Source organism: Myzus persicae, unplaced genomic scaffold (genome assembly GCF_001856785.1).
Source record: "Myzus persicae strain clone G006 unplaced genomic scaffold, MPER_G0061.0, whole genome shotgun sequence".
Classification (NCBI taxonomy): Eukaryota; Metazoa; Arthropoda; class Insecta; order Hemiptera; family Aphididae; genus Myzus; species Myzus persicae.
In genome coordinates, this window is record NW_019104339.1 from 44,409 (window position 1) to 68,124 (window position 23,716).

The window sequence follows — 23,716 nt, forward strand, 5'->3', positions numbered from 1 at the left end:
ATGGTAGTACGATGTAAATTGGAAGGAATAACGCATAAAGACATCTTGTAGGTATATGTATATATATGCGTATTATGCAGTTCGTAATTTCGTATCGTAGATGTGTTTATATTATTGTGAAATAATAAATTTTCTTTAACCGTGGCCAAATTTTGGGGTCGATATTTATAAGAATATCATCGAAAGTACTGAATATCTAGCAACGACGGTAGTACATAATATATAATACATATTATTATAATAATGATATATTATATTATATTATATAACCACTCATCGTAGCAAACTTATCTTCACAAGTATAATAATGTATAAAATCGTTAAAAAAAAAAAAACCAAAACCATGAATTACAAAATTACGTGATATTATAATGTATAACTAAAATAAATACGCATATTATTATTCTAATATAAAATTGTTGAAACGATGGCTAGAGGACTTGGAGGTTTTCACAGTTTTTCGTTTTCGTGTCCTCCTTGCCGAACACCCACGTGAACATCTGTCTGGCTTTGAGACTGGCTTTTATGAAGTTTCGGTTCTTGTACCAATGGTCGTGTGCTTCGCCACTGTCAGCCCGTTTGAGTCTGATCTGCGTGAGGATGCCCACCAGCAGCTCGTCGACGTTGTGATTGATGCCAACCGACACTTCAATGTACTTGGCCCTGCAAGTGCACGCCAAGTATCTACCCTCTGTACGAAAAACGAAAAACACGTTATTGTTATTATCATATAATATTAAACTGTTATCGATAATCAATATTAAGTTTTTAGTTTTGATTTCGATTTTGAAATCGTTTTAAAATAGTAAAAAAAAAAATAACTAATAATTGATAGCATAAAAAAATCAAGAAAACGTATTATTGCTATCGTAATTTCGATATAGTATTGAGTTCCGCACAACCGTCCGTTGAATGAACCATCGTTATTTAGGAAAGCAATAAACTTTTCGAAATAACTTTCTTGTTTCGGAACCTATACACTTTTAGTTTATAAATAGTACGACCTAAAGAGAATATTTTTATTAAAAGCCTCTTAGTTATTTTTCACTTAGAACTTAAAATTAAACATATAGTCGTTAAAGTCAATATAATCATTTAAAAAACTTAAAATTTGACGGTTAACGTACAAAATTAAGTTTGAAAAAAATGTAAAATGTTAGAGTTGCATGTGTGTTGAACATTTTTCCGAAAGAAAATTTCATAACAGAAACGAAATAATTTAACTTTTCGAAATAATGAGTGTTTGCTGCCGTAAAATGTACACAACGCACGATGACCCGTTTATAATGTTATATTATAACTAGTTCGATTGACTTGAAATAACTTGGTTTTTTTTGGTTCATTTAAAAATAACCTATCAAGTTAAAATTAAAATTGTCTTTTAAATTATAGGTTTTGATGTTTTTTTTCCTACCTACTACATTAATTACCTACTCTATAGGTATATTGTGTGCCTGCGTACAGGTTTTAAGTAGATATGATCTAATACCTACTACTACGTTTCTTGATGAAATTATATTATATCATATTATAGATAAATACAAAATACTCCTTGATTGATCGACTCATACCCGGCAATTAAAAAGTAGGTACAAGTTGATATTTTTCTCATATTAACTTAAAATTTAAAGTTAAATTAATTATTTGATAATTTAGGTACTACAGTCTTTTAATTTAACTTGACGTTGTATTTACTTAACTTAAGATGAGTTTATTGTTTTTATTAACTTATATTTGTCTTCCTTTGAGTAGTATAAGTAGGTACTATACTAATCGCTGGTGTAATCAGAATTTTTTGTCAGGGGAGTTTTAGGTTAGGTTATTTACAATTTTTTTTTTAAAATTAGGTTTGAGGACAAGCACATTTCGATACATAAATCACACCATGGTGTGTGGTGCTAACGGGTGGGTGACTTCTCGGGAATTCAATCAGGTGTGTCAGTCTAAATTTGGGTTTTCGACGAGAGAAATACATAAGCAACTGTCAATGTGTGTGTGGATTTGTTCTCAAAAATTTGTTGAATTTTTACCTATATGAAAGTCATTATTTTTTGAAATCTTAGGTTGGGTTGATTTTGCCAGTTTCTGAACTTTAAATTTACTATTATTTTACAAGACTTTGCCACTGCAGGACAGCAGTATCAGGTATTGTCGTTTACAATATGTCACTTTTCAGATGTAACGAATATATTTTTTTTATATGGCTAAGGTTAGTTTTTCAAACATAATTCTTCTATTTGAAATTTCAAACATCAGAGGAAAAAATGTTAAGTTATTATAACTCTCGATTCCGACAATCCCAAAGATTTATATTTGTAATTTCGACCCATTTAATATAATATTTACTGTTTTATTTATATTTTATCGATACATTGTACTGCACGTTAATTTTTGTAACATTTGATTGAGTCAATATAAGCTTAATACTATTTAAAAGACGGCATATATGTATATCAAGCAGTAGGAACCAGTTTTCTAATGAACTTGGATGGCGATATTTAGAAATTTTCAAGAAATATTAAAAATGAACGAATTATTATTAGACACATATGTCTGTACTTAATCACTATTGATGTGACACGTACTAATAGAATAAGAGGTAAATGTTTAATGCCAACCGAAATCATCACTCGGCAGTTAATCAAATTGAAATCGTAAGTATAACTTTATCAGTGATGTTGCGCATTTTAATTTTCTCAATAATAATTAAAAAACTTAACACATTTTTATTGATTGTAATATTAAAACCAATAAAATTTACATCTTAATTGATTAAAACTTAAAAACAAGTTTTTCAATTTGTAATAAATAATCGTGTGATTACCATTTGATAATATGTTAATCAAAAATATCATTAATGACATCTTAGTACATACATCGTATAGATAGATATAACTAATGGGAATTCGTTCTCTTTTATTAACAACCATTTTCATCGGACCAGGTATTATGACTATTCCTTAAGACTTAACTATTAAATTACTACTTAACTACTGTGCAATGTGCATCTATGAATGCACAGCTGCATAGTTGGAAATTAAAACTAGTAAAGTTTAAGTACCACCACATGAAATTGTACTTTTTTGTATGAAAATATTGGCTAAATACCTAATATAATTATTTTCTATATTTCATGATAGACTATAATATCTTATATAGTGTAGTATCATACTTTATTTTTTAATATTTCATGATTCAACCTAATCAGACCCGTGTGTAGGGAAGCACGAGTGGGCACATACCTTAGGGCAGCATGTTTTAGGGGTGGCAAAATATTATAGCAAAATTAATTTTAAAAATGTAATGAAAAAATAAACATTTCATTTAATATTTTTATAATTTGTATTTTAGAAAAAATGTCTGATCGACTGTCTATACATCTGTATTATTTCCTACAATATAGACCTCATACTACTAGACTTTCGTGACCAGGTGACGAGTAACTAGACAAGAACTGTGTATATCTACAGCATTACGAGCGGCGTAACAACTTCTCGCAGTGACGTATGCTGTCTTGAAGACAAAATTCAATAATTTATACATCTTACCCTGATTCCCCTCAGTCCGCACTGCCGTAGATTTTATTTATCATTTCGGTATACCTTATTATCATATTGGTATTTTGATATGCCGAATCATTTCGGTTTTTGGGTATACTTGTTTAACTCTGGTTTTTAAATCAAGAGCATAATACCGAACATTGTTTTCAATACCGTCAGCTCTAGATATCAAAGAGGGATGGACAGGTTAGTGAGAGGTCAGTTTATATACCCTAGCTGCATGGTCGAAATATACAAGTTATTGTATTTAGACTTGGGTTGTTATCATTAGATTCAAAATGGCTGAGTGAATTAATATCACAAATATATCAATTATTCCGAGATTTATCATGAAAATTACTCTGGCTCCCTTTACGCAGCCATTTTTGTTTTTATCATTAAATATTTGATTGAGGAGGGGTGCATATACAATAATCTTGTATATTTCAACCATTTACCCATGAATAAGCATCAACATCCCCGTTAAATGCGCTTGAGATTTTATTGGTACCTACCTAATAAGTAATAATCTATATTAATATATTAATATAAACTATTTATATATTATTATATTATTATTATATAATATTATACCGTTGGTAACGTATCAATTTCTTTTGTGCCGGATTTTAATTGTTCCACAAATCTCATGGCGTTGGCTATTAATTAACGGTACATATACCCGGGGTTTCCTTTAATAATATTCTCTAATTATTACTTTTGTGATCATTATTATTTATTATTAAACCATCATTGTAATCTAATATACGATAATATATTGTTGTTCCGACTAGGTCATAACGGTATCGTTGACGTTTCTCGTAAATAAATAATGCGAATCCAGCTACTCGGCCTTTCCTGTTGGGAACAGAAGGTAAGGAACCCGACACAACCACGTCCGTCAGTGGATTACGGCTTTGAGTTTTAACAATAACACTGTACAATGGGTACTTAACGGCTTAGATTTTTGTCTTGCGAAACTAAAAACACAACAATTATTATAATTGACAGAATAAGTGTGGTTAGTCGAATGGATTACCCCGAACGTGACGTAATGACCTTGTTTGAAACTCCTCGACGTCGTTAGCTCTTGATTTAACGAGAGACCTTTTATAGATTCTGAGTGGAGCGATGAACGTACTAGTTTTACAATGATGTGTATGTGTCCGATATTTTTTGTGGCTATGTACAGATTTTATATGGAAGGTAAATGTTTCGATCTTCTACTTCAAAGGTTGGTTTCAGATAACAAATTGATAAAGTTGGTATTTTCTTTTCTTTATTTTTGGGTTAGGAAAGGAGAATATAAAGTACTTAAAAAAAAAAATCGAGATAAAAAAATTGAAGAAATTGTTATGCTGTTTAGTAGTTGTAAAAGTAACTACCTACATCTGAAATCGAGCAAGTCTCTATGATCTGTAATCGATGTGTTCAATTGAATTCAATGATGAATCATTTGCATACGAAAAATATTTATAGCTGAGAGCCAGGAGCGGAGTGTCCGATCTGGAAATGGGAATTTTCTAGATGGCCAATTAACATTTTTTTTTTAAATTTAGAAATAAATTTGTTTTATTTGCTTTATTATATGTGTATGTACAACACATTTTAGCGCATTTCACATTTTCCAATATATTTGAGGAATATTAGTTTACAACTCAAAACAAACCGAAATTACAATTTTTTTGTGGCCTGAATAAATTTTAAACTCCCGGCCTGCATTTGGTTCCCACTCCGTCCCTGACTGAGACTGTTTGTCAGACTTTATCTTGTTATATATTTATGTTACTATTAGTAATTTATTTTACGATTATCTCGTAGTTATACGGTAGGTCAAAATTATTTTTCCCGAAAACATCTAATTTATTATTAATTAATTATGTATTATAATATAGATAGTATATTAATAAATCATATATTACAGGTGATGTAATATTTACAGTGGGATAAATAGATAATTAATAGACTATATTAAATATGTTTTTTGCAGCAATGAACGGCGGTGGCCGGGGAGAAGCAATGCCAACAGCAGTTCCTTCTCCGGTCATCGATGCCGAGGTAAAAAGCTAATTACCTTAAATAGACTAAAATCATTTTTTTTTATATCCGATTTTGTGAAAACATCAAATGTCTCTATATACATCGTGCAGATGTATTTTTTAAAATTTACTTACGATGAATCTTGTATTAAATTGTCAAAAAAGTCATTTGTTTTATAATTCAACATATATTATTCTTAGGGACATTAAAGCTTCATTAATGCACAATGCATATATTATTATTTATTAGGCGTGTAAACTCAATGTTATGTTTAAAATATTTAGATTAACATCATATTTATATAAAAGTACCTAGGTACATTGGTATTGACTTATAAGTTAATTATAGCAGTTAGTAATATACTAATATTATATTAAATACATAATATATGAAATAATATTATAATAATCATTATTAGGTATTAACTATATCATTATATATTTTGTCTTTTAAAAAAATAGGTTCAACATACCGTATTATTAATACAAAAATAAACTTCTAGCTATAGCTGTTATATAAATATACTATGATAAAATACTTCTTTCGCTTATAATCGTTTTTCGTAGGTATGGGAATTATTTATCATTGAATTCAATTTTAACAACATCCACTATAAAATACTAGTGACTTAATCAATGTAGATGTACACAGATACACTCGATATCTATACTATAATACAGCACACCACATTTGACAGTTTTTTTCGTCTAAAACAAACGGTATATTTTGAGGAGATGTAGATTGTAGGGAGTTATCTCTGCCAAAATAAGTTTTGATGCTTTAAATGCATATAATATAAATTATTTGAGTGATGGACAATTAGACATTGGTGAATGCGGGATGTACACAATATGTATGTGGGCATTGCCTATTATTAATTGACTATTATGTGGCAGTTAGCCATTTGTTAGAAAAACTAGGTTTGCGGTGACGGGGTAGGCAATGGATAGCGAAAAAAAGTTTCCGATTAGATATTAATTTTAAAAGTCTTACGAAATATGATATTTAATGATAATAATAAACAAAAGCACTATCTATCGTCTGCATGTTTTTATAGCGGCCTTGTTGTACGGAACTTGTAAGATTTGATGTATCCATCTTGATCGTTTCAAAGGGTAAACAATAATACGCGATAAAAAAAAAATCATTTTTTAATCCTAAAACGTTTGCTCCGTTTGAATAATAATGTAAAGAATATTTTTCAGACTGTTCAAGAGTAAATTTGCGAATCACGCTTTACTATTTAGAAATAAAACAAACAAACTATAAAAAAGTGAATAGCTTCGGAAGTGCTATTTTTTGTGTTTGAGGAGGAGAAGGGATACCTATGATTTGATCACTTATTCTTATTAATTTAATTTTTAAATCAATGTTTATTATTCGACCACCCCCAAACAAGCATTTAAAGTCTAAACTTTATAAATCTTAAAAACCATAAAAACCTATTCATCTTAATTAAAATCCTACTATTTTAAATTCATCATCTCCTGATCTAATTATCACCTTATAATATAGGTATATATAAAATATATTATATTATATTTATATAAGCATTAACCATTTTCCGGTATTTTTCAGGTAGAGAAATATACTTGGATATTTTCTCAAACCATGTCACTTCATGTCATTGCAATGATTATACCTACTTTCATCAATATTGCCTGTTGTGTTACAGAAGGTATATATAGATTATAAATATTCATAATAAAATGAAATACAATAAACATTATATTTATTTATTTATTTATTTATTACCACTTGATTGCAGTACACGATTTGTAATCTTAAATAAGTTGGTAGGTAACCTGTAGCAGCAGTACAATTGTAGCCTGTACTCTGTAGGTGTCGAGTGTGCCTACATCGTTATTGCGATGACATATAAATAATCATAGTACACGAACAACAATTCTGAGCATAGACGCTATATCGGCCTATATTTTAATATAAACTTATATTTCTGTATTATAGTGGTAATATGGTGCCTAAGTTAAACTCATTTTTGACAAAAACATTGCATTTATTGTATTGTTAATTATTATGATAGTATATTATATTATTATTATTGTTAACTTTTGAATCATAGCGATTTACAGTAAAACGGCGTGAATAGGTATGTGATATAAATAGGCAATAGTTTGAAACGTTTAAAAATGTCATAGTGTATAGTAAAAATTAAAATAACACATATGAACTAAACTTGTTTGACTCGTCGTGTAGTATTGAGAAACATTTTCGATGTGTTTCTCCAATAGGAGAACATATATAGGCGTTTGACTGTCACAAATTGTGTAATGAAAGAATCTAGGATATTTCCTTGGAATGCTCCCTGTCGCCATAATCCCTTTCGTCGACTTGACGTTTAGAACGTTTTTTATTTTTTATTATTCTATTAACAATGGTCTTGTCTAATATTTAAAATAATTTCAGACTTAGAATAAGTCCCACATTGATTATTCACTGAACGAGGATTATATATCTGAACACTTTCGGTATGAAACCATATTAATATAACTTTATTGTAATCTCTCTCTTTCTCTGGGACTCGACAAACCTACACAGTACTCGATCACTGAAATGCACACTTGAATGTTGTGTGTGCGTACAAGTACTAAATAATTGTAAGCACCATATTATATACTGCATTGTTGTTATTATTAAGAGGCCCAGTCTTAGAAACTGTGTCGATTTTTGTCTACTTAAATAATGTTTATTTGCGAGTATTATTTTCATTTTTAATAGTGTTGGTTTCAATAAGAGTCTTTTGTACACTATACATATATGGCTTGAACGACTGTATGAAATATATGGGGTGATACGTTTGAAGAGACTACACTACGTTCTTATGTCAATTTTTTGTGGCTATAAAAGAAACCGTTTCCATACTATATGTAATATGTATAGTTTGAAATGCTTTTATTCATTTAGGTGAATGTCTGTAAACGCACTTATAGATGTTTATTTATTATGTGGTCTCAATTTTTTTCTCTATTCTTTAAAAGTAGGTATATAATTCAGGGTTTGCTATAAAACGGATGGATTTCAAAAAAAAAACTTAAAAATTGATCGAATTAAATGTTCACTGTACTTACAAGTTTATGTATTGAACACACAATTATCCGTATAGTGGCCATCTCAACTGGATATACTCGGTAAGTCATTTTCTGATGCACTCATGCACGCATGCACAAAGACGCCAATAGAAATATTTCTTGAAGATGTTACAGGGAGGGGGATTCAACAAAAAATATTTATCCCTACCATATAATTCGTGAACTGAGTGTTCATATAATGTTTATCATCCATATTGAGGAGGGGTAAGATTCACTGCTTCATTGGTCCCTCGCGCTATGGGTGAATGTGATCGTGGAGTTATATATTGTGGAATGTCACAATAATGCAGTGATTTTAATTTTAATCTTGTGACATTCCACAAGATAAGACTGCATGATCAAATTCAACAGTACTGGGAGGGATCAATGAAGCATGGTTTGAAAAAAAATGTCTATTGCAACGATGCGCCTTGGACCAAAATTTGATGACAACTGAAACTGTATTGGTCTGCCAACACAACTGTCACTGGCCTATCCCTCTATCCCCACTCATCCCACTCATAAACGAGTAACACCTGATCTAAATCCATCCGTATATTATGGCGCACTCTGTTTAATATATTATTAGGTATATTTAATATAATATGTATACCTTGAGCAGTCACTTCTCTGCTCCTGGCCATGTCGACTTTGTTTCCGACCAATATAGCCGGTCTCAATCGTAACATTTCATGTTCCCGGAGGTTCTTCAGAATCGTTTCAGCAGTTTCGAAACTGTTTTTGTCTACCACCGAGAAGATCACCAGGTACGCGTCTGCGGGTTTGCTCCCGGCTGCTCGGTCGTCCTTCGTCTATACACATACATAATTTCATAATTGTTTAATAATACACATTATTATTAGTTTTTTGATTTTTGCTGACTTATAACTAATGTTGTTTGACACCAAAATGTCAGTAAATGTAGTATATACTTAATATTTGCACAGTTACACGTACTTCAGACTCTCCAAAAACGAATGTCTAACGACTAACAAGTTCAAGATCTGATGCACACAAAGCTTTTTCGAATTATACTACGTATAACAATATAATAAGATGAAGCCAATAGTATTGTCTCCGAAAGTTATTAGTAGCTACTGCAGCTGTCTACTAATTATAGTTGTGCTTATGGCTAAATAATATAACATATTATAGCATATTGTGCATGACGATTGACGGTTATATCGACTACAAAAAAACGCATTAAGTAGATTTATTAGGATTGGCACTAAATCAAAATTCGTTCTTGGCAATTTATAAGAAAGCCCCCCCCCCCCACCCTAAATTGTCACTCAAGTAAGGCTGCAGCGATGTTTACCCACAGATAATAGTTTTTACCTATGAGTATACTACTGAGTATATTAAGTAACTTTGGATGTCATCATTAAACATCGTTGTTGGTCGATCGTGTACAGACGTACAGTTAAACGTGAAAAAACTATTGCATGTATATTTATTTGATTTATTTAAGAAGACAATGAACAAATTTATGTATAGTTCACGAGCTTAAAAATTACAAACAAATATGTAATTGCCTGTCAAGCCTTAAAATTACAAGAAAAGTACATAAACTAATAAACTAAGTAAAATATAGTTTAATAGTTATTATCCTTAACATATTATTAAACTAAAATTATAATATTAGAAAAACAATAAAATAAACATATTTTATAAACAACGGGCTATTTTTTACTATACACCTATTAATATAATAACGTTTAATTAATTTTTTAAAACATTTTTTTCTCAGTAGTCAAATTGAAATTTTGTTTTTAAAAATCTTGAGAGAATTACAATTTTTAACGTCCAAGCGTAACAGTTTACATAAGAAATCGGATGAGTTCGTTTTCTATGCATAAAATATGAATTGACCATCAATACAACAGTACGAGTATATACGACGTTTCATATAATATGTTTATTTAAATAATAAATAATAATTGTCTTACCGAAACTTCTCCGTCATTGATAAACCTCAATTCAGATTCTTCGCCATTCAACATTATGCAAACCGACTGCACTGATGACTCATAGTTATCTGGAACAAGTTATAACACATAATATTATATAGATTATTAACTATTATATAATATATATATACCAGCGTATTACCCGGCGTTGAACCCCGGGCCAAATGAAACCAAGATAGGAAATCCACCTGTGTCAGTTAGGTAAAGTAATAACAATAACCAATAAGTTATTTTTTATTCTTACTTGAACCAATTGCGATCGAAAATAAACGAATATATGGCAACGCTTTTAATAACATTGGGTAAGCCTCCCTATAACAACAGGTTCTATATATTACCCAAAGTTTAGATTTAGTCATGTAGATTGTAAACGTTTCATGCATCGTCAAGTCAAGTATTTTTGCGAGTTTTATATTATATCATAACTGTTACTCTATACTATATTTATCTAGATTTGTTTATTAGCCTAAATTTCAATATAACATTCCAATGGCAATAATATTATATATAAAAAAAAAATATTTTTTTGAGCACGTAAGAAAATTTGGCTACAACACGAGTGAGCATAAAAAACCCTGCAATGTTACTATTTGAAATTTTCAACTATATCATACTAGAAAATATTTATTTAAATAATTATAATAATTAAAATATGGTACCAGATGAAATTCTGTGATACAATTATGTTATATTATTTAATATATTTAATAAGTGGGCATTTCCCTTCACAACTGTTTTCGGTGTAGTCTTTTCCCCCGATACATTTTTTAATGTGGCAATTTTCCAGCCTTTAATTTTATATTATGGATAAAACTAATATTTATCGCTTCAGAAATATTTTATTAATCAATAACACTGTCGATGAAGTTGGGCTAGGATCACTGCTCGCGGCTCATTTAAGTTAAGTGTCATAATAATTGTTTTAATAATACGTGAAACTAATAAATTACAAAATGTCGGTAATGTGAAAGTGGCAATGTCGGAAAAAATATTCTCTGGTCAATCTTGTTGCTAGAAAGGTATATGCTCAATTTACCGGAAAATCTACGTGTGAGCCACCCTATACCAACCAGTCGGGGTTGAAAAAATCACTAAAAACTTCCTAAATTCTTAAGGAATTTTGTTGATATAACTTTTACCTCAATCGGTCAAGTCGATCTGAAGTTACATGAACTAAACAGACGCACAAGTGAAGTATATTACATAATAAATAAGATAGGTATTATCACAGTTTTTGATATTCATCTTCTGTTCTTTATTTCACCTATATCGCAGTTCTTCATTTCGTATTGGTTGTCAATCATATAAATACATATTGTATAACATAGAAAAAAATCAACCAATCAGAAGTGGGGAACTACGATATTTGACGGAAGTGTAGGAGATGCGCAAACTGAAAAAAAAAACTAACTGAGATGATACATATCTATTTTGTCATGGTATATAATGTAAGTACAAAGATATATTAATATATCATGTTAAAAAAGCTTTGGTGTGATATAGAACGATGATTGTGGGTGGACTAAAATGCGTGTTTGTAATTCAGCCTAGACTGGGGGAATACTTGTCTCAGCCAGCTTTTAAAAATCTTTGGCTTTTTCAAAAAGTCCAAAATCATGCCACCACTATAATAAAATATGATATATAATACAGCAATAATAATATATGGTCATAAACAGTGCATGCAAATATTATGATAATGTCGCGTCATTGGTCTGGTCGGAAATACAATGTCGAAATTCAAAATGCGGGTTGTCGCCAAAGAGCCTGGCAACTTATCGTCGTCGATAATTTATGATAGCAGTAGACAGCATACTTATCGTATTTGTAGTAGTTGAGGTAGTATTAGTAACAGAAGTATTAGTTGTACGTTGTAGTAGTTATGGTGACAGTGCTCTATCGCCAAAGGGTTTGCGTGGCGATGCGGAAGGGTCGGGAAAACGGTTCGAAATGTTTGAATGTCGTTTATCGGAGAATAGGTCGTCTCGGCTTCGGCGGCATTGTCACCACCACTCGGGCAAATAATAATACAATTATAACAACAATAAAAGGCGATAATAATAATATAATAATTGTTACCATAATTACCTATATTAAATTATATCTACGACTGTTGTAATCGTTATATTATTGTCATTTACGTATTAACATTTTGTAAAAGGGTTGGGAAAAGAAGGAAATCGCCCTCAAAGAAATATTCCCTAGAGCAAAGTATTTTGTGAAATCATTTTTATTTGTCATATTGATTTTTAATTTACTCAAGAGCTGTAGAATAATCGAAATTGCTATGTTTCCGGTTTAAAATTAGTCTATCTTTAATTTTTTTTTTTAAATAAAATATAGGGAAAAGTTACTACAATTGATGCAATATTGAATAATAATCTTATATCTTGCATCTTTTCAGTTGTAGTGGCAGTACGTTGCATTTACTCGGTAATTGAGTGTGATATTGTAGAGAAACAATTATTTCCAGAAATCGAAGGTACTTGCAAATAAAATTCTAAATTGTGTTTATTTTTATTCTTCTCATATTGAAGCAATAAATTCATTTTACTTTAAGTTTGATAAGTGGATAGTGAAGGATACTCTTCAAACTATAGAAATACCAATACGCTCTACAATCCAAGACTTCAGATTGAATATTGATCTAAGCTTATAATATTATGTCAATAACAAAAACTATTCGTTAAATTTGTGACTTTGGTATATCAACCTTTTTCATTGAAAGTATAAAATGTTACATTCTGTTTTAAAATGTAAAATGACGGACCTCTATATTCACAAAATTGAAAACTTAAAAATGATTTCTCAGAAGAAAAACCGTAAGAAACTAGATTTTTTGTAAAGACAAAGGGTTCAAAGTACTCAAAATTATCAAAAAGAAAAATAACCACAATCACTCGTTGAATGGATCACTCTGTGTAACTATTAAATGTTTAATGTAATATTGCGTAAGTATAGAGAGATGAGGACGCTATCGTAAGAAGCCGCGGTAACCGGTAGCCATATGTATATATCGTATGATTAATAAATATAAGTAAGTTAATATATTATAAGGGAAAACGATGACCAACCTCTTTGCCTCTCATAGGCGTTAATGTATTCTGAAGTCATAAACTGACTTATGAGAGTGGTCTTGCCCACTCCTCTCGCTCCCATCAATGAAACTGTGTGCGAAGCTATGTCGTCGCCGCATTCGCCTTGGTGGTGTTGCTGCTCCTGCTGATGCTGAATTTGCTGCTGTTGTTGCACCTGCTGATTATTATTGTCGTACGTGGTCGGGGGAGTGCATTCTTTGGGGTCGTCTTCTCGAGCCAGGCTGTTACTCCTCGACCGGCGTTTCCTAAACGAATCTCCTCTGTTCACGATACCTGCGACAGAAACGTCGTTTGATAGCTTTTTTTAAAAATATAAATACAATTATAAAAAATATACAGGCAGGTTTTCTTAACATAAAACGCATTGTTTGTTTCTCAAGCACATAGACTATTTTACAACATTTTAATTTCAGAAAATTCCATGCAATTTAAATTTTTTAATTTTTGCATCCTTGTGGGTTATGGGGAAACCGTCATTGATTTTTGATATTTATAAATTCATAGTTTAAAGCAAAATAAGTTTTAACAATTTAGTTTGATTTTTTTCTTAAAAATTATTTTAAAATACCTACCTATCAAACCACCCACTAAAATGATAATAAGAATTATTTTCTACTGATTGTTTTTTGTTTTAGACACTTTTTCTTTGATTGTTATAACTGATTTAATTTTGGATATACCAACAACTGGATAATATCATGTAGTACCTTAAATAAGTTTAATTGGATACAGTTTTTACTTTTCGTCACAATCAGTTCCTTAACACTATAATAATTTAGCTACAGTTTTCTTGTTAATATGCAAACAGTGTGTAGTACACAACTTTATATACATACTTTGAGGTGTGTTCAGCTCACCTTTTGACGTGAAACTAAATGACCTAAGTCTATACGAGTTTTCGGGATCTTCGGGTTCCGTGAGCTTTTTGTTTTCGCCCGGTGGGACGTCTAAGAACGCTCCGGATTTCCTGTGGTTCGAGTTGACTTTCCTGGAAGATGGTTTCCGTTTGAACGCCGTTCCGTCTGAAAAAGGGGAACTTTATTTTTAAAACGATTTATACTGAACGAAGAGAAACATAACGCACTCACGCATGCACACTCGCATATGTATACAAAAATATGAATGATAAATAAAACCCTAGTCGGCAACGGATCAATGGCAAGGCGCTTTGCCAAAGGGCCACTCCAGACACGCTTCTATATATAAAACCATGAACCGACGATCCTTTGTCAATGGCGATGGGCTGTGAGTTGTGTGCGCATATACCACTGCTCGAGTTATCACATTATACGCATATGTACAAGATTCGGTCTTTCGGCGAGCGCAAGAGGGGTGGGAGACGGAGCGAGACGGACACATTTTACTATACGCGTCTTCACATATTATTTATTATAACCAATGTAAAATGTAGACGTTTGTGTGTGCACAGAGATTGCTGCGATTGAAGAGACGTCCGGAAATCCGTTTTAAAAGCGTTGAAAAAACGTGTCGTTGCCAAACCATACATCTATTTTCAAGTCTATAAGCTCTATTATTATTATTTTTATTCCTATTCGTCAAAACATCGAATTTATATTGTAATAATCGATACGGATCGGTATTTTGATCGTCATTGAAATGAATTGATGACGGTGAAAACAAAAGTGGACATGGAAACGACAGAACAAAGCTTTGAGTTAACTTTGATGAAACGTGAACAAAAATTTAGTTAACATATTCCTAGGATTTCAATCCTTTGATAGTATAATGACGTTATTGTATTTGTCAAAGACTTTTCGATTTTTCGGTTTTTATTTAAACTATGTGGTTCAAAGTTACAATGTATAAAATATGTGATGATGTTTTGACCAAATGTTGCTGACAATTGAAGTAGAAGGAAATAGTTATACTATTGTTGACACTTTCAAATAAGTCTCAACTCATATTTTAATCATCGACGTTAAAAAAAAAAGAATTGGCCAGCAGGAAACAGCCCAATAAATCCAAAAGATAATATAGACTCATTTAAACCCGACAAAATGTTTAGCTTTTTGGTGGAGGGGAGAGAGTGGCAAAGTATAATATATTTGGTGGGGCCTAGTTTGCCCCCGTCTCCGCCCATGGCACCACCACTTTTGGCTTCCGTTGCCGCCCTCTGATAAGTGTACGATCTATAATATCGCGTAGGTTCTGATGATATACACAACACGCAGCTGTCGTATATAGAGGTACATCAGTAGCGCGGTCGTTCGTATTTGGCTCGGCAGCGACGAAAAAACAACAATCGTTGTCGACGATTTTGGCAAGTTCCCATTGTAAATCACCACTCCTACCGCGGGCGGCCGTGTTTCTGTTAATTGCTGGGCGCGTTGAATAATAATATTATGTACAACGTATACAGGACGAACCGTTCATTTGACTTCATTGATTTTCCAAATAGAAATTAGAAATTATTTAAACCTAGTTTTGTTTTCAATCCGTAATCGGTCGCAGCCGATGCTGGTTTTTTTTTATGTACACGTTGATTTATAAATATGAAATATTTTAATTTAATGAACAGTTTTTGATTGCCTTACGATTAGGGTTTTTAAGTTTGAACCGACAGCAGAGTAGTAAATCGCGTTGTTTGGGGAAATACCACTATTTCATTAAAAAAAAAGTATTCCGCAGTTTTTGGCAATGAATGAAAATCAAACAATATTTTAAATACTTGAACAACGATTTTGATAAAAATAAAGCATAGCGATAGATTTTTTAAGACACGGGTTACCGTTAAATAAATACTTAAAATTGTATTATATTATAATATTTAAAAATCCAAAAAACTAATTTATAAAATACATAATATATTAATGCATTGTACTACTAGGTGTCGTACTTCTTCATCGAAACCGCTCCATGTGTGTAGAAATAATTTGCAACACAATATGGAAAAAATATGAGCGAATTGAACTCATTATGACTGATTTCGGGTGTTGGACCTCAGCAATGCGTAGGTAGGTATACCGTAGACGTGCATGTGCGTAATAATGTTGCGTCTTGAGAAACGATTGTGACGTGAATGTTATATAATTTATGTAAGACAGTGTTCTTTCATTCTTTGTATTTATAGACGGTATACGTAGAAAACAGGACTTGCGTTTTATTGAAGCACAATGCTAGTGTACTGCCATATAACATCACCTACCTACTGTGCATGTATATCAAGACTCAGAGAACTGTTTCAAAGAATAAAGCTTGTGTTTAAAAAAAAAATACCTCGTTTTGTTTAGAGATTTTGTATAAGTTTTTTTTCGGAATGCGTTCTACAAAGCGCTCGAATGATGTCTGATTATCTGTCCAGAAAATATTATTAATATGATATTGTATTTAACATTTTTGTAAAAGATACTTTTTAAAAGTATTCAACTACAGGTACAGATCCTTATTTTATAAAGTATTTGAATACACAGAAAAAAAAGTAAACTTAAAAATGTATCTCTGTATTTATTATACTTTCAAATAGTTTAAAGATTTTTACAAAAAATTTCTTTTACCTAGGTACCTATTTATTTTATAAATAACTAAATCGACTTTTTTTTTTTATCATTTTCACGCCTTACGTAATTTTATGGAACATTTTATACGATATATTTTGGTTTAACGGTAAATTGCTGATTCATTTTCTACGTCAAGTTATTTAAATTTTTAGTTGAGTATAGTTGTATTATTAATTTTATTAATATTATATTAATTCCTTATTTTTATTTATTTTTACTTGATTAAGATTAAACTATAAAAGAAAAAGAAAAGGAATTTGAAAATTCGTATTTGATTTTAAATATTGATACTTTGAGAAAGTATTTAAAATACATATTTGAGTAGGTACTTAAAAAGTATTTGAATACTCTAACTATAAATTCTTTTGTATTTTACTCAAGCACCTACTTTACAAAACTGGTATTTAACAACTTTTCAGAATATCGCAGTAGAAATAATTATTAAACGTGTTATTTTGTACGAGCTTATAATAAGATAAAGGGGCATTTGAGATTTTATAAAAAAAACCATCGCTATTACTGCTCAGCGTTCATCGCGTGATCGTATTTTAAAGCTGTAGTATTAAGGACGTCGGAGCCGGTGCGTTTTTAATACAAAAACATGTATTACAGGAAAAACTCTAATGCCCTTTAGAATAGTCGGATTTTGTTAATTTTTTTTTTATTTAAAAAAGAGAGAGAGAAAGTTCATGTTAGATCAAACCTTGATTTTAAAAATTATAATTATAGAAGATAAAATATGCATTTGAATAGTGCAGAATATTTATTATTTTTCAAATCTATTTTACTATTAATATTTAAAGTAATTAAAACTCTGGCTTTGATCAGACCTGAAAAAAGTCATCAAAATCTTACAATTAAAAAAGTTATCAAAATTCGACATATTAATAGAAGCAAGCGACTTTTTCCCGTGAAGTCATTTTTGTTGATATAATATACCACATCAATTGACCCCTTCCTTTTAGGTGAGGTTAGTAGTAGTAGGGCAGTAGATTAGGAAAAGTATTATAATCAAGGTAGCAACTAAAATATAAAATATAATTTTAAAATTGAGTAGAATTTAAAAAACCGGGACTAGTATGCTTTTATAATATAATTTTTACATTTTATTTTGACTCATTTCAGGTATTGTTAGTTAAGCCATTATCATCTATTGATTTTTAAACATCAACGTCTATAGAAGGGTATTCGATGAATCGTTCAAGACATTATAAGCATTGTAATATACGAGAATACACGTAACATGTACAGATCAGTGCCAGATTTAGAGGGGGGGGGGAGTTGTTCTAGGCTCTTAAGTTTGAGTTGGTTTTAGGCTTTTCAGGTTGGGATCCCAGATTTACTAACTTTATAAATAAATAAATTATTAAACATACTGAATCATGGTCATGGCAAGAAGAAAAGTACCTTAAGGAATAACCCACACCCATCTATTTTAAACTGTAATAGACTCAGTTGTTTCCTTTCTTGCCATAATCCAAGTAGTTTTTTTTTTTAAATCCATCTTCATTTATATGAAATACCAAAATGTAATTAATGTATCAGTTGACTTATAAATAGCAATATTTTTACATGGGGTCTCCAATAATATACCCCTGTTTTCAAAAACTTAGATCCGACGACCGGCACTAGTACAGATTACAATAATGATATTATAATATATGACCAAGCCTTCGAAGGAATCAGTAGTTGTAGTTAATTAATACATCGCAGACTGAGTTGTCTTTACAAGACGAACGATAGTTTCCTGTTTTGGGTCACACGAGGTAATAATAATATTATAATATTATGGAACTCTTCGCGAAATGTTATGTTTGCACGTATACATTATGCAACAATAATCGTCTAATTATAAGGAAAAAATACAAAAGTTTAAAAATAAAATAATTATATTACTTATCATACTATATTTGCTACATCGTAAACTCTTACACGCATTATAGTGTTTTATGTGTAGCAGTCTTCGTATTGGCGTTGCTACAAAGATAATAACGATGTTTATGAACCCGATGTTTACGTTCGTCGTATATACACGTAGCTGCAGTGTTATACTCCATAAATATATTATGCGACTGACATGATGCTATAAAACGTCTTACCTATTATAATTATTGTCACTCGAGAAAAATTTAAAAACTCTGTCATTGCGGGGAAATAAAAATCGCGTTTTGCATGCCAAAAACCCGCCGAGAGTAATCGTCCGAATCTATGAGAGAAAATGAAAAAAAAAACGCATATCCGAGAATCGGAATTTACACGTGTGGAGGGACTTTTCTTAACGTCTTTTTACGTGTTTTCGGACGAATGCATATAAAATTAAAACAACGACGACTGCGAGTACGCCGAGTAATTTATATGCGAACGTTTTTCACGTCTGTTGGACTGCAAAAAAACTTAAACGTCAACGAGGGAAGGGTGCGGTGTTGTAGAATGGAGTAAAAAGTCCGCTGGCGCTTATCGGATGGTTTCGATCGAGAACTGACTTTTCCACTGAAGTCCGTATAAATTTGCGTGCTTCAACGTGCCGGAGCAACAGGCGTTTTCACAAACAAAACGGGCATTTGACAAAACGAGTATTTTCTTTGACATATTATTATCATATACTTTTCCTGTCGACGTTTTTCTTGCCACCGACGACGATAATGCACATCAAACCAATAAAATATGCAAGACTTCTTCTTCTACTCATGTGCTGATGATAGTTTTTCGCTTCTGGTCGTATAACATTATATATTATATGATGCTCTTCTATATTATGTGTTTAATAGTTGCGAGTTCGTCGGATTATTCTCGTGAGCGGAAGTATAATATTTTACGACCCACAAGGGGCATTATTATAATATAAGTATGAATAAAATCGTTTTTCCACCTACCGATTTCACAGACTCTGCCAAAGTCTCTCGGCCGATATTCTATTTCTACGACGTATATTATTGTACACGTGTATTATATTATATTTTATAAACGCGCGACGACAACCCGACGGTGGTTAAAATAATCTCGTAGAGTTTTTACGACTATTGCATCGTCATATGGAATGTTAAGATACAGGGTGATTCATCATGTTTGCAAGCATACTCACCCTCTTTTTCTTCAATAACGCTGCAGTTATTCAAAATCTGATTTTTGGAATTATTTATTATTAATTATTATTATTCTTATAAAGACCATAATATTTTCAGATTCTTCAGAAATTATTTAGTGGATAATTTTTTTTTTTTTTGAAAATATTATTGTACCGAAATCTAAATTTGAACGTGTAGATTTCGAGCTACTTGATTTGTGTATTAAGGACCGTAAATCCATGGTAATGGGTATGGAAAATTTGGGGGCTATAGTGATATTTTTGTGATACCATTTTTAAAGTTTAGTATAAACACTTGAATAACTATAAGAATCTAATTATTTGAGTTTTGAATAAAGGTAAATAAACACTTTCAAAAAAAAAATCAACTACCTAAATAATTTACAGTAAAAAAGAGGCGGGTTCTCGTTTGAAAATTGAAACTGCTGAAGGTTCATTTCGATATATTATGCGTTAAGAAGGTAGGTTGGATGGCCATACCGTTGTAAATGGTCATTTTAAAAAGATGAATGAATAGTATTTGTGGCATAGGAACTCGTTGGAAATCGTAGGCAGAGGATAGTGCACGTCAATGAAAATTCGTCGAGTCATTAAAATACTATTACATCTCATCGTGGTTACCTTGGTTCGAAGACTCGTGCAGCCTCGGGTCACTGTAACCGCTGCGGACGCTCGACCTGCTGTCACTGAGATGTTGACCGTGCTGGGCTCCAACGGCCGCGGCCACCAGCGCCTTTTTGCGGATCGACCGGCCACCGCTGGTGCGGGCACTCTGCGACCGTACAGCCGGCCGACGGCGCTTGTTGTCCTCGGCGGCCGCTATGGCGGCCGCGCCTCCTACGTGCCTATGCGGTGGAGGTGTGGACGCGGCTGCCTTAGCGCAGGCCAACAGGTATTCGGTGCTACCTGGTGGGAAGCCGAATGCGCATATGGACGCCGACCGGGCCTTGTTGTACAGCAGACCGTTTTCTTCGGCCGCCATCTTTGTCGTCAGGAGTCCTCGTCGTCGTCGTCAGCAGACCTCCTCGTCTTAGTGTGTGAGATGGCAGTTTTCTGCGAAAGAGAATATAATACCTAGGTTAGACTACATACCTACTTAGTAATACACGTGTTTGAGGTGCATATTTCCAGCTCCTTGACAAACAAAAATAACTTAGTTCACCGATATTGGACATCCACTAGCAGCGGAAGGCAATAAATAGTAGGGTTGGGATTTCTAAGCAGTTACATACCTACTTTTTTCCTTGAGTCTAAATTTATAGGTTGCCAGATATGTCCGTGATTTGGATAATCTTCGACTAAATGGAACAACTTTTTTCCCGAAATCTTAGAATATTTTTAACATTATGAGTATAATATTTTCATAGTTAAATTTTTGAACATTTTTTAAATTTTAAATTTTAAATGATATTTTGTTATTGAACATTTATAATTATTGGGTTATTTAATCCATTTAACTATCGAAGATTTACCATCTAATATTATCTAGGTCAGATGACCGATGTAATTGCCTTTACATTATTTTTGTTAATCATTAGTACGATAAATTAGACCTTTGTTGGCGAATTGATCAATAAAAAAAATTGAAAGAACATATTATATCATTGCGTTAATAATGCAATATTCAATTTAATAATAATTCGGTATAAATAATAATTAACGAGTAGTTTCTGTTTCAATTAGTTCCTGATTTTGATGTAACAAATATTAATTTATAAAACTGCTGGTAATCAAAATGAATATTTTACAATTCTGTATTGCATATCAATCCTAGGCCTAGAAATAAGTAATAGTTACTCATTTTACTTACCCATAACCAATAGCAATCAGAAAATATCTTTCGGTTTTAATAATATTGATATCGATCAAGTCATAGTAAAATAAGCGGTTCAGTGGCTCAATTTATTATCTAAAGCAAAACCTATCTGCCTTCTTTGAGTCGTCAATATTTTTAGTATTTTTGTAATTATATTTGTAAGTACTTTTTTGCTCTTTTTGAGCATCATCCAAAAACTTTGCCTTTTATACAGTTTAATAGCTGTTACCCATGGCTGTTACCCCTTCTAATATATTCTAATATACATTACTACTTGTCCCCGCTATCCTAATTTCTGTTCAACATTTGATGTAAAATTGTCAAGAACTGTGCATTTGGAAATGTGTAATTTACATACAACCCAACTAATAATATGTATGTATTAGTTGACTATCTATCATAATCCATCCATCTATTCATCGCCTCCGTTTTACTTCAGATGATATATTTTCAATTGTTTTTTGTCAACATCGGTCGTGTATTTTTTTAGTATTATATAAACCTTAACCATGTACTTTTACTCTGATATCATATTATAATAGGTGTCACTCAATTTTACATTCATATGAAATTGATTCATCAGTCTAAATAACAAAATATAACACAATACAGACAAATATATCTAATTAAAATAACTATTTTATTATTTGTAACCAATATTAACCATATACTTGAACAAAAACATATTCAGTTTTCGTGAGCTGAAACAAAATTCATGGGTAAGCTTGTAACCTATATACTGACCTATATGGGTCGAGAAACGTAACTTTTCCTGAGTCTCAAGAATCTATTGATATTACTTTTATTGAAAATAGTCCGGTATATTTGGAGCCCATGGAGCTTATGGAGGACACAGAAAGAAACATTCATTTGTATATTTATGGATGTGTTGTTTATAGAATGTGAATAAAGAAGTTAGGAAAACTCACTCTTCGACCGTAAAAAAACTCCATGTTGCTAAATGTCGTATTTGAATACAGAGCAATAAAATCCCAAGCATAATTTAAAAATAATTTGATAATCTATATGTTTTGGTGTATATTCCTTTATATGAGCTAGTATAAATCTGTATTAAATTCTCATATTTTGACATTTTTTAACACTGGCTAGTATGAATTTATTTTGAATAGAACCGTTATTAAATCATATTACAAACGATTGTCACTATGTACAGTAACTATGGATATATGGATAAGTAAATTAGTAAATGATTATCTTTATATCAACGACCGTAACTATAATATTATGTACTTAATAGTTACTAAGGGATGGAAACAACGGGGATAAGAGGGGTTCTAAACTTAGGTTTAGAAACCTAAAATGAATGTTTCTTTGTTTATCCTATTTAGTACCAAAAACTACAGGACTGTTTTCTGTTTAAAAGTGGTATAAATAGATTCCCTGAGACTTGGACTTTGGAGGGTATCATTAAAGCTTATTATTTGTCAACCAATATAGGTTGCTTATAGGGTGGCTTACACATGAATTTAGTGTTGGGCGTTGGCTCACGAAAATCTAATAAATGTTCTGTTTATTTTTAAGGTTGACACCGGATACAGAA

General features: G+C 31.6%; 1 protein-coding gene across 1 annotated transcript; it reads right to left on the bottom strand.

Moving 5' to 3' along the window:
• Positions 1 to 232: 232 nt before the first annotated feature.
• Positions 233 to 21,321, bottom strand: LOC111041309. Its single transcript, XM_022325528.1, has 6 exons — positions 20,961 to 21,321; positions 14,594 to 14,758; positions 13,713 to 14,009; positions 10,618 to 10,706; positions 9,282 to 9,480; positions 233 to 691 (listed from the first exon to the last, which is right to left on the bottom strand). The coding sequence occupies exons 1-6, from the start codon at positions 21,319 to 21,321 to the stop codon at positions 432 to 434; spliced, it is 1,371 nt and encodes a 456-aa protein (XP_022181220.1). The 3' UTR covers positions 233 to 431.
• Between the last annotated feature and the right edge of the window lie 2,395 nt (positions 21,322 to 23,716).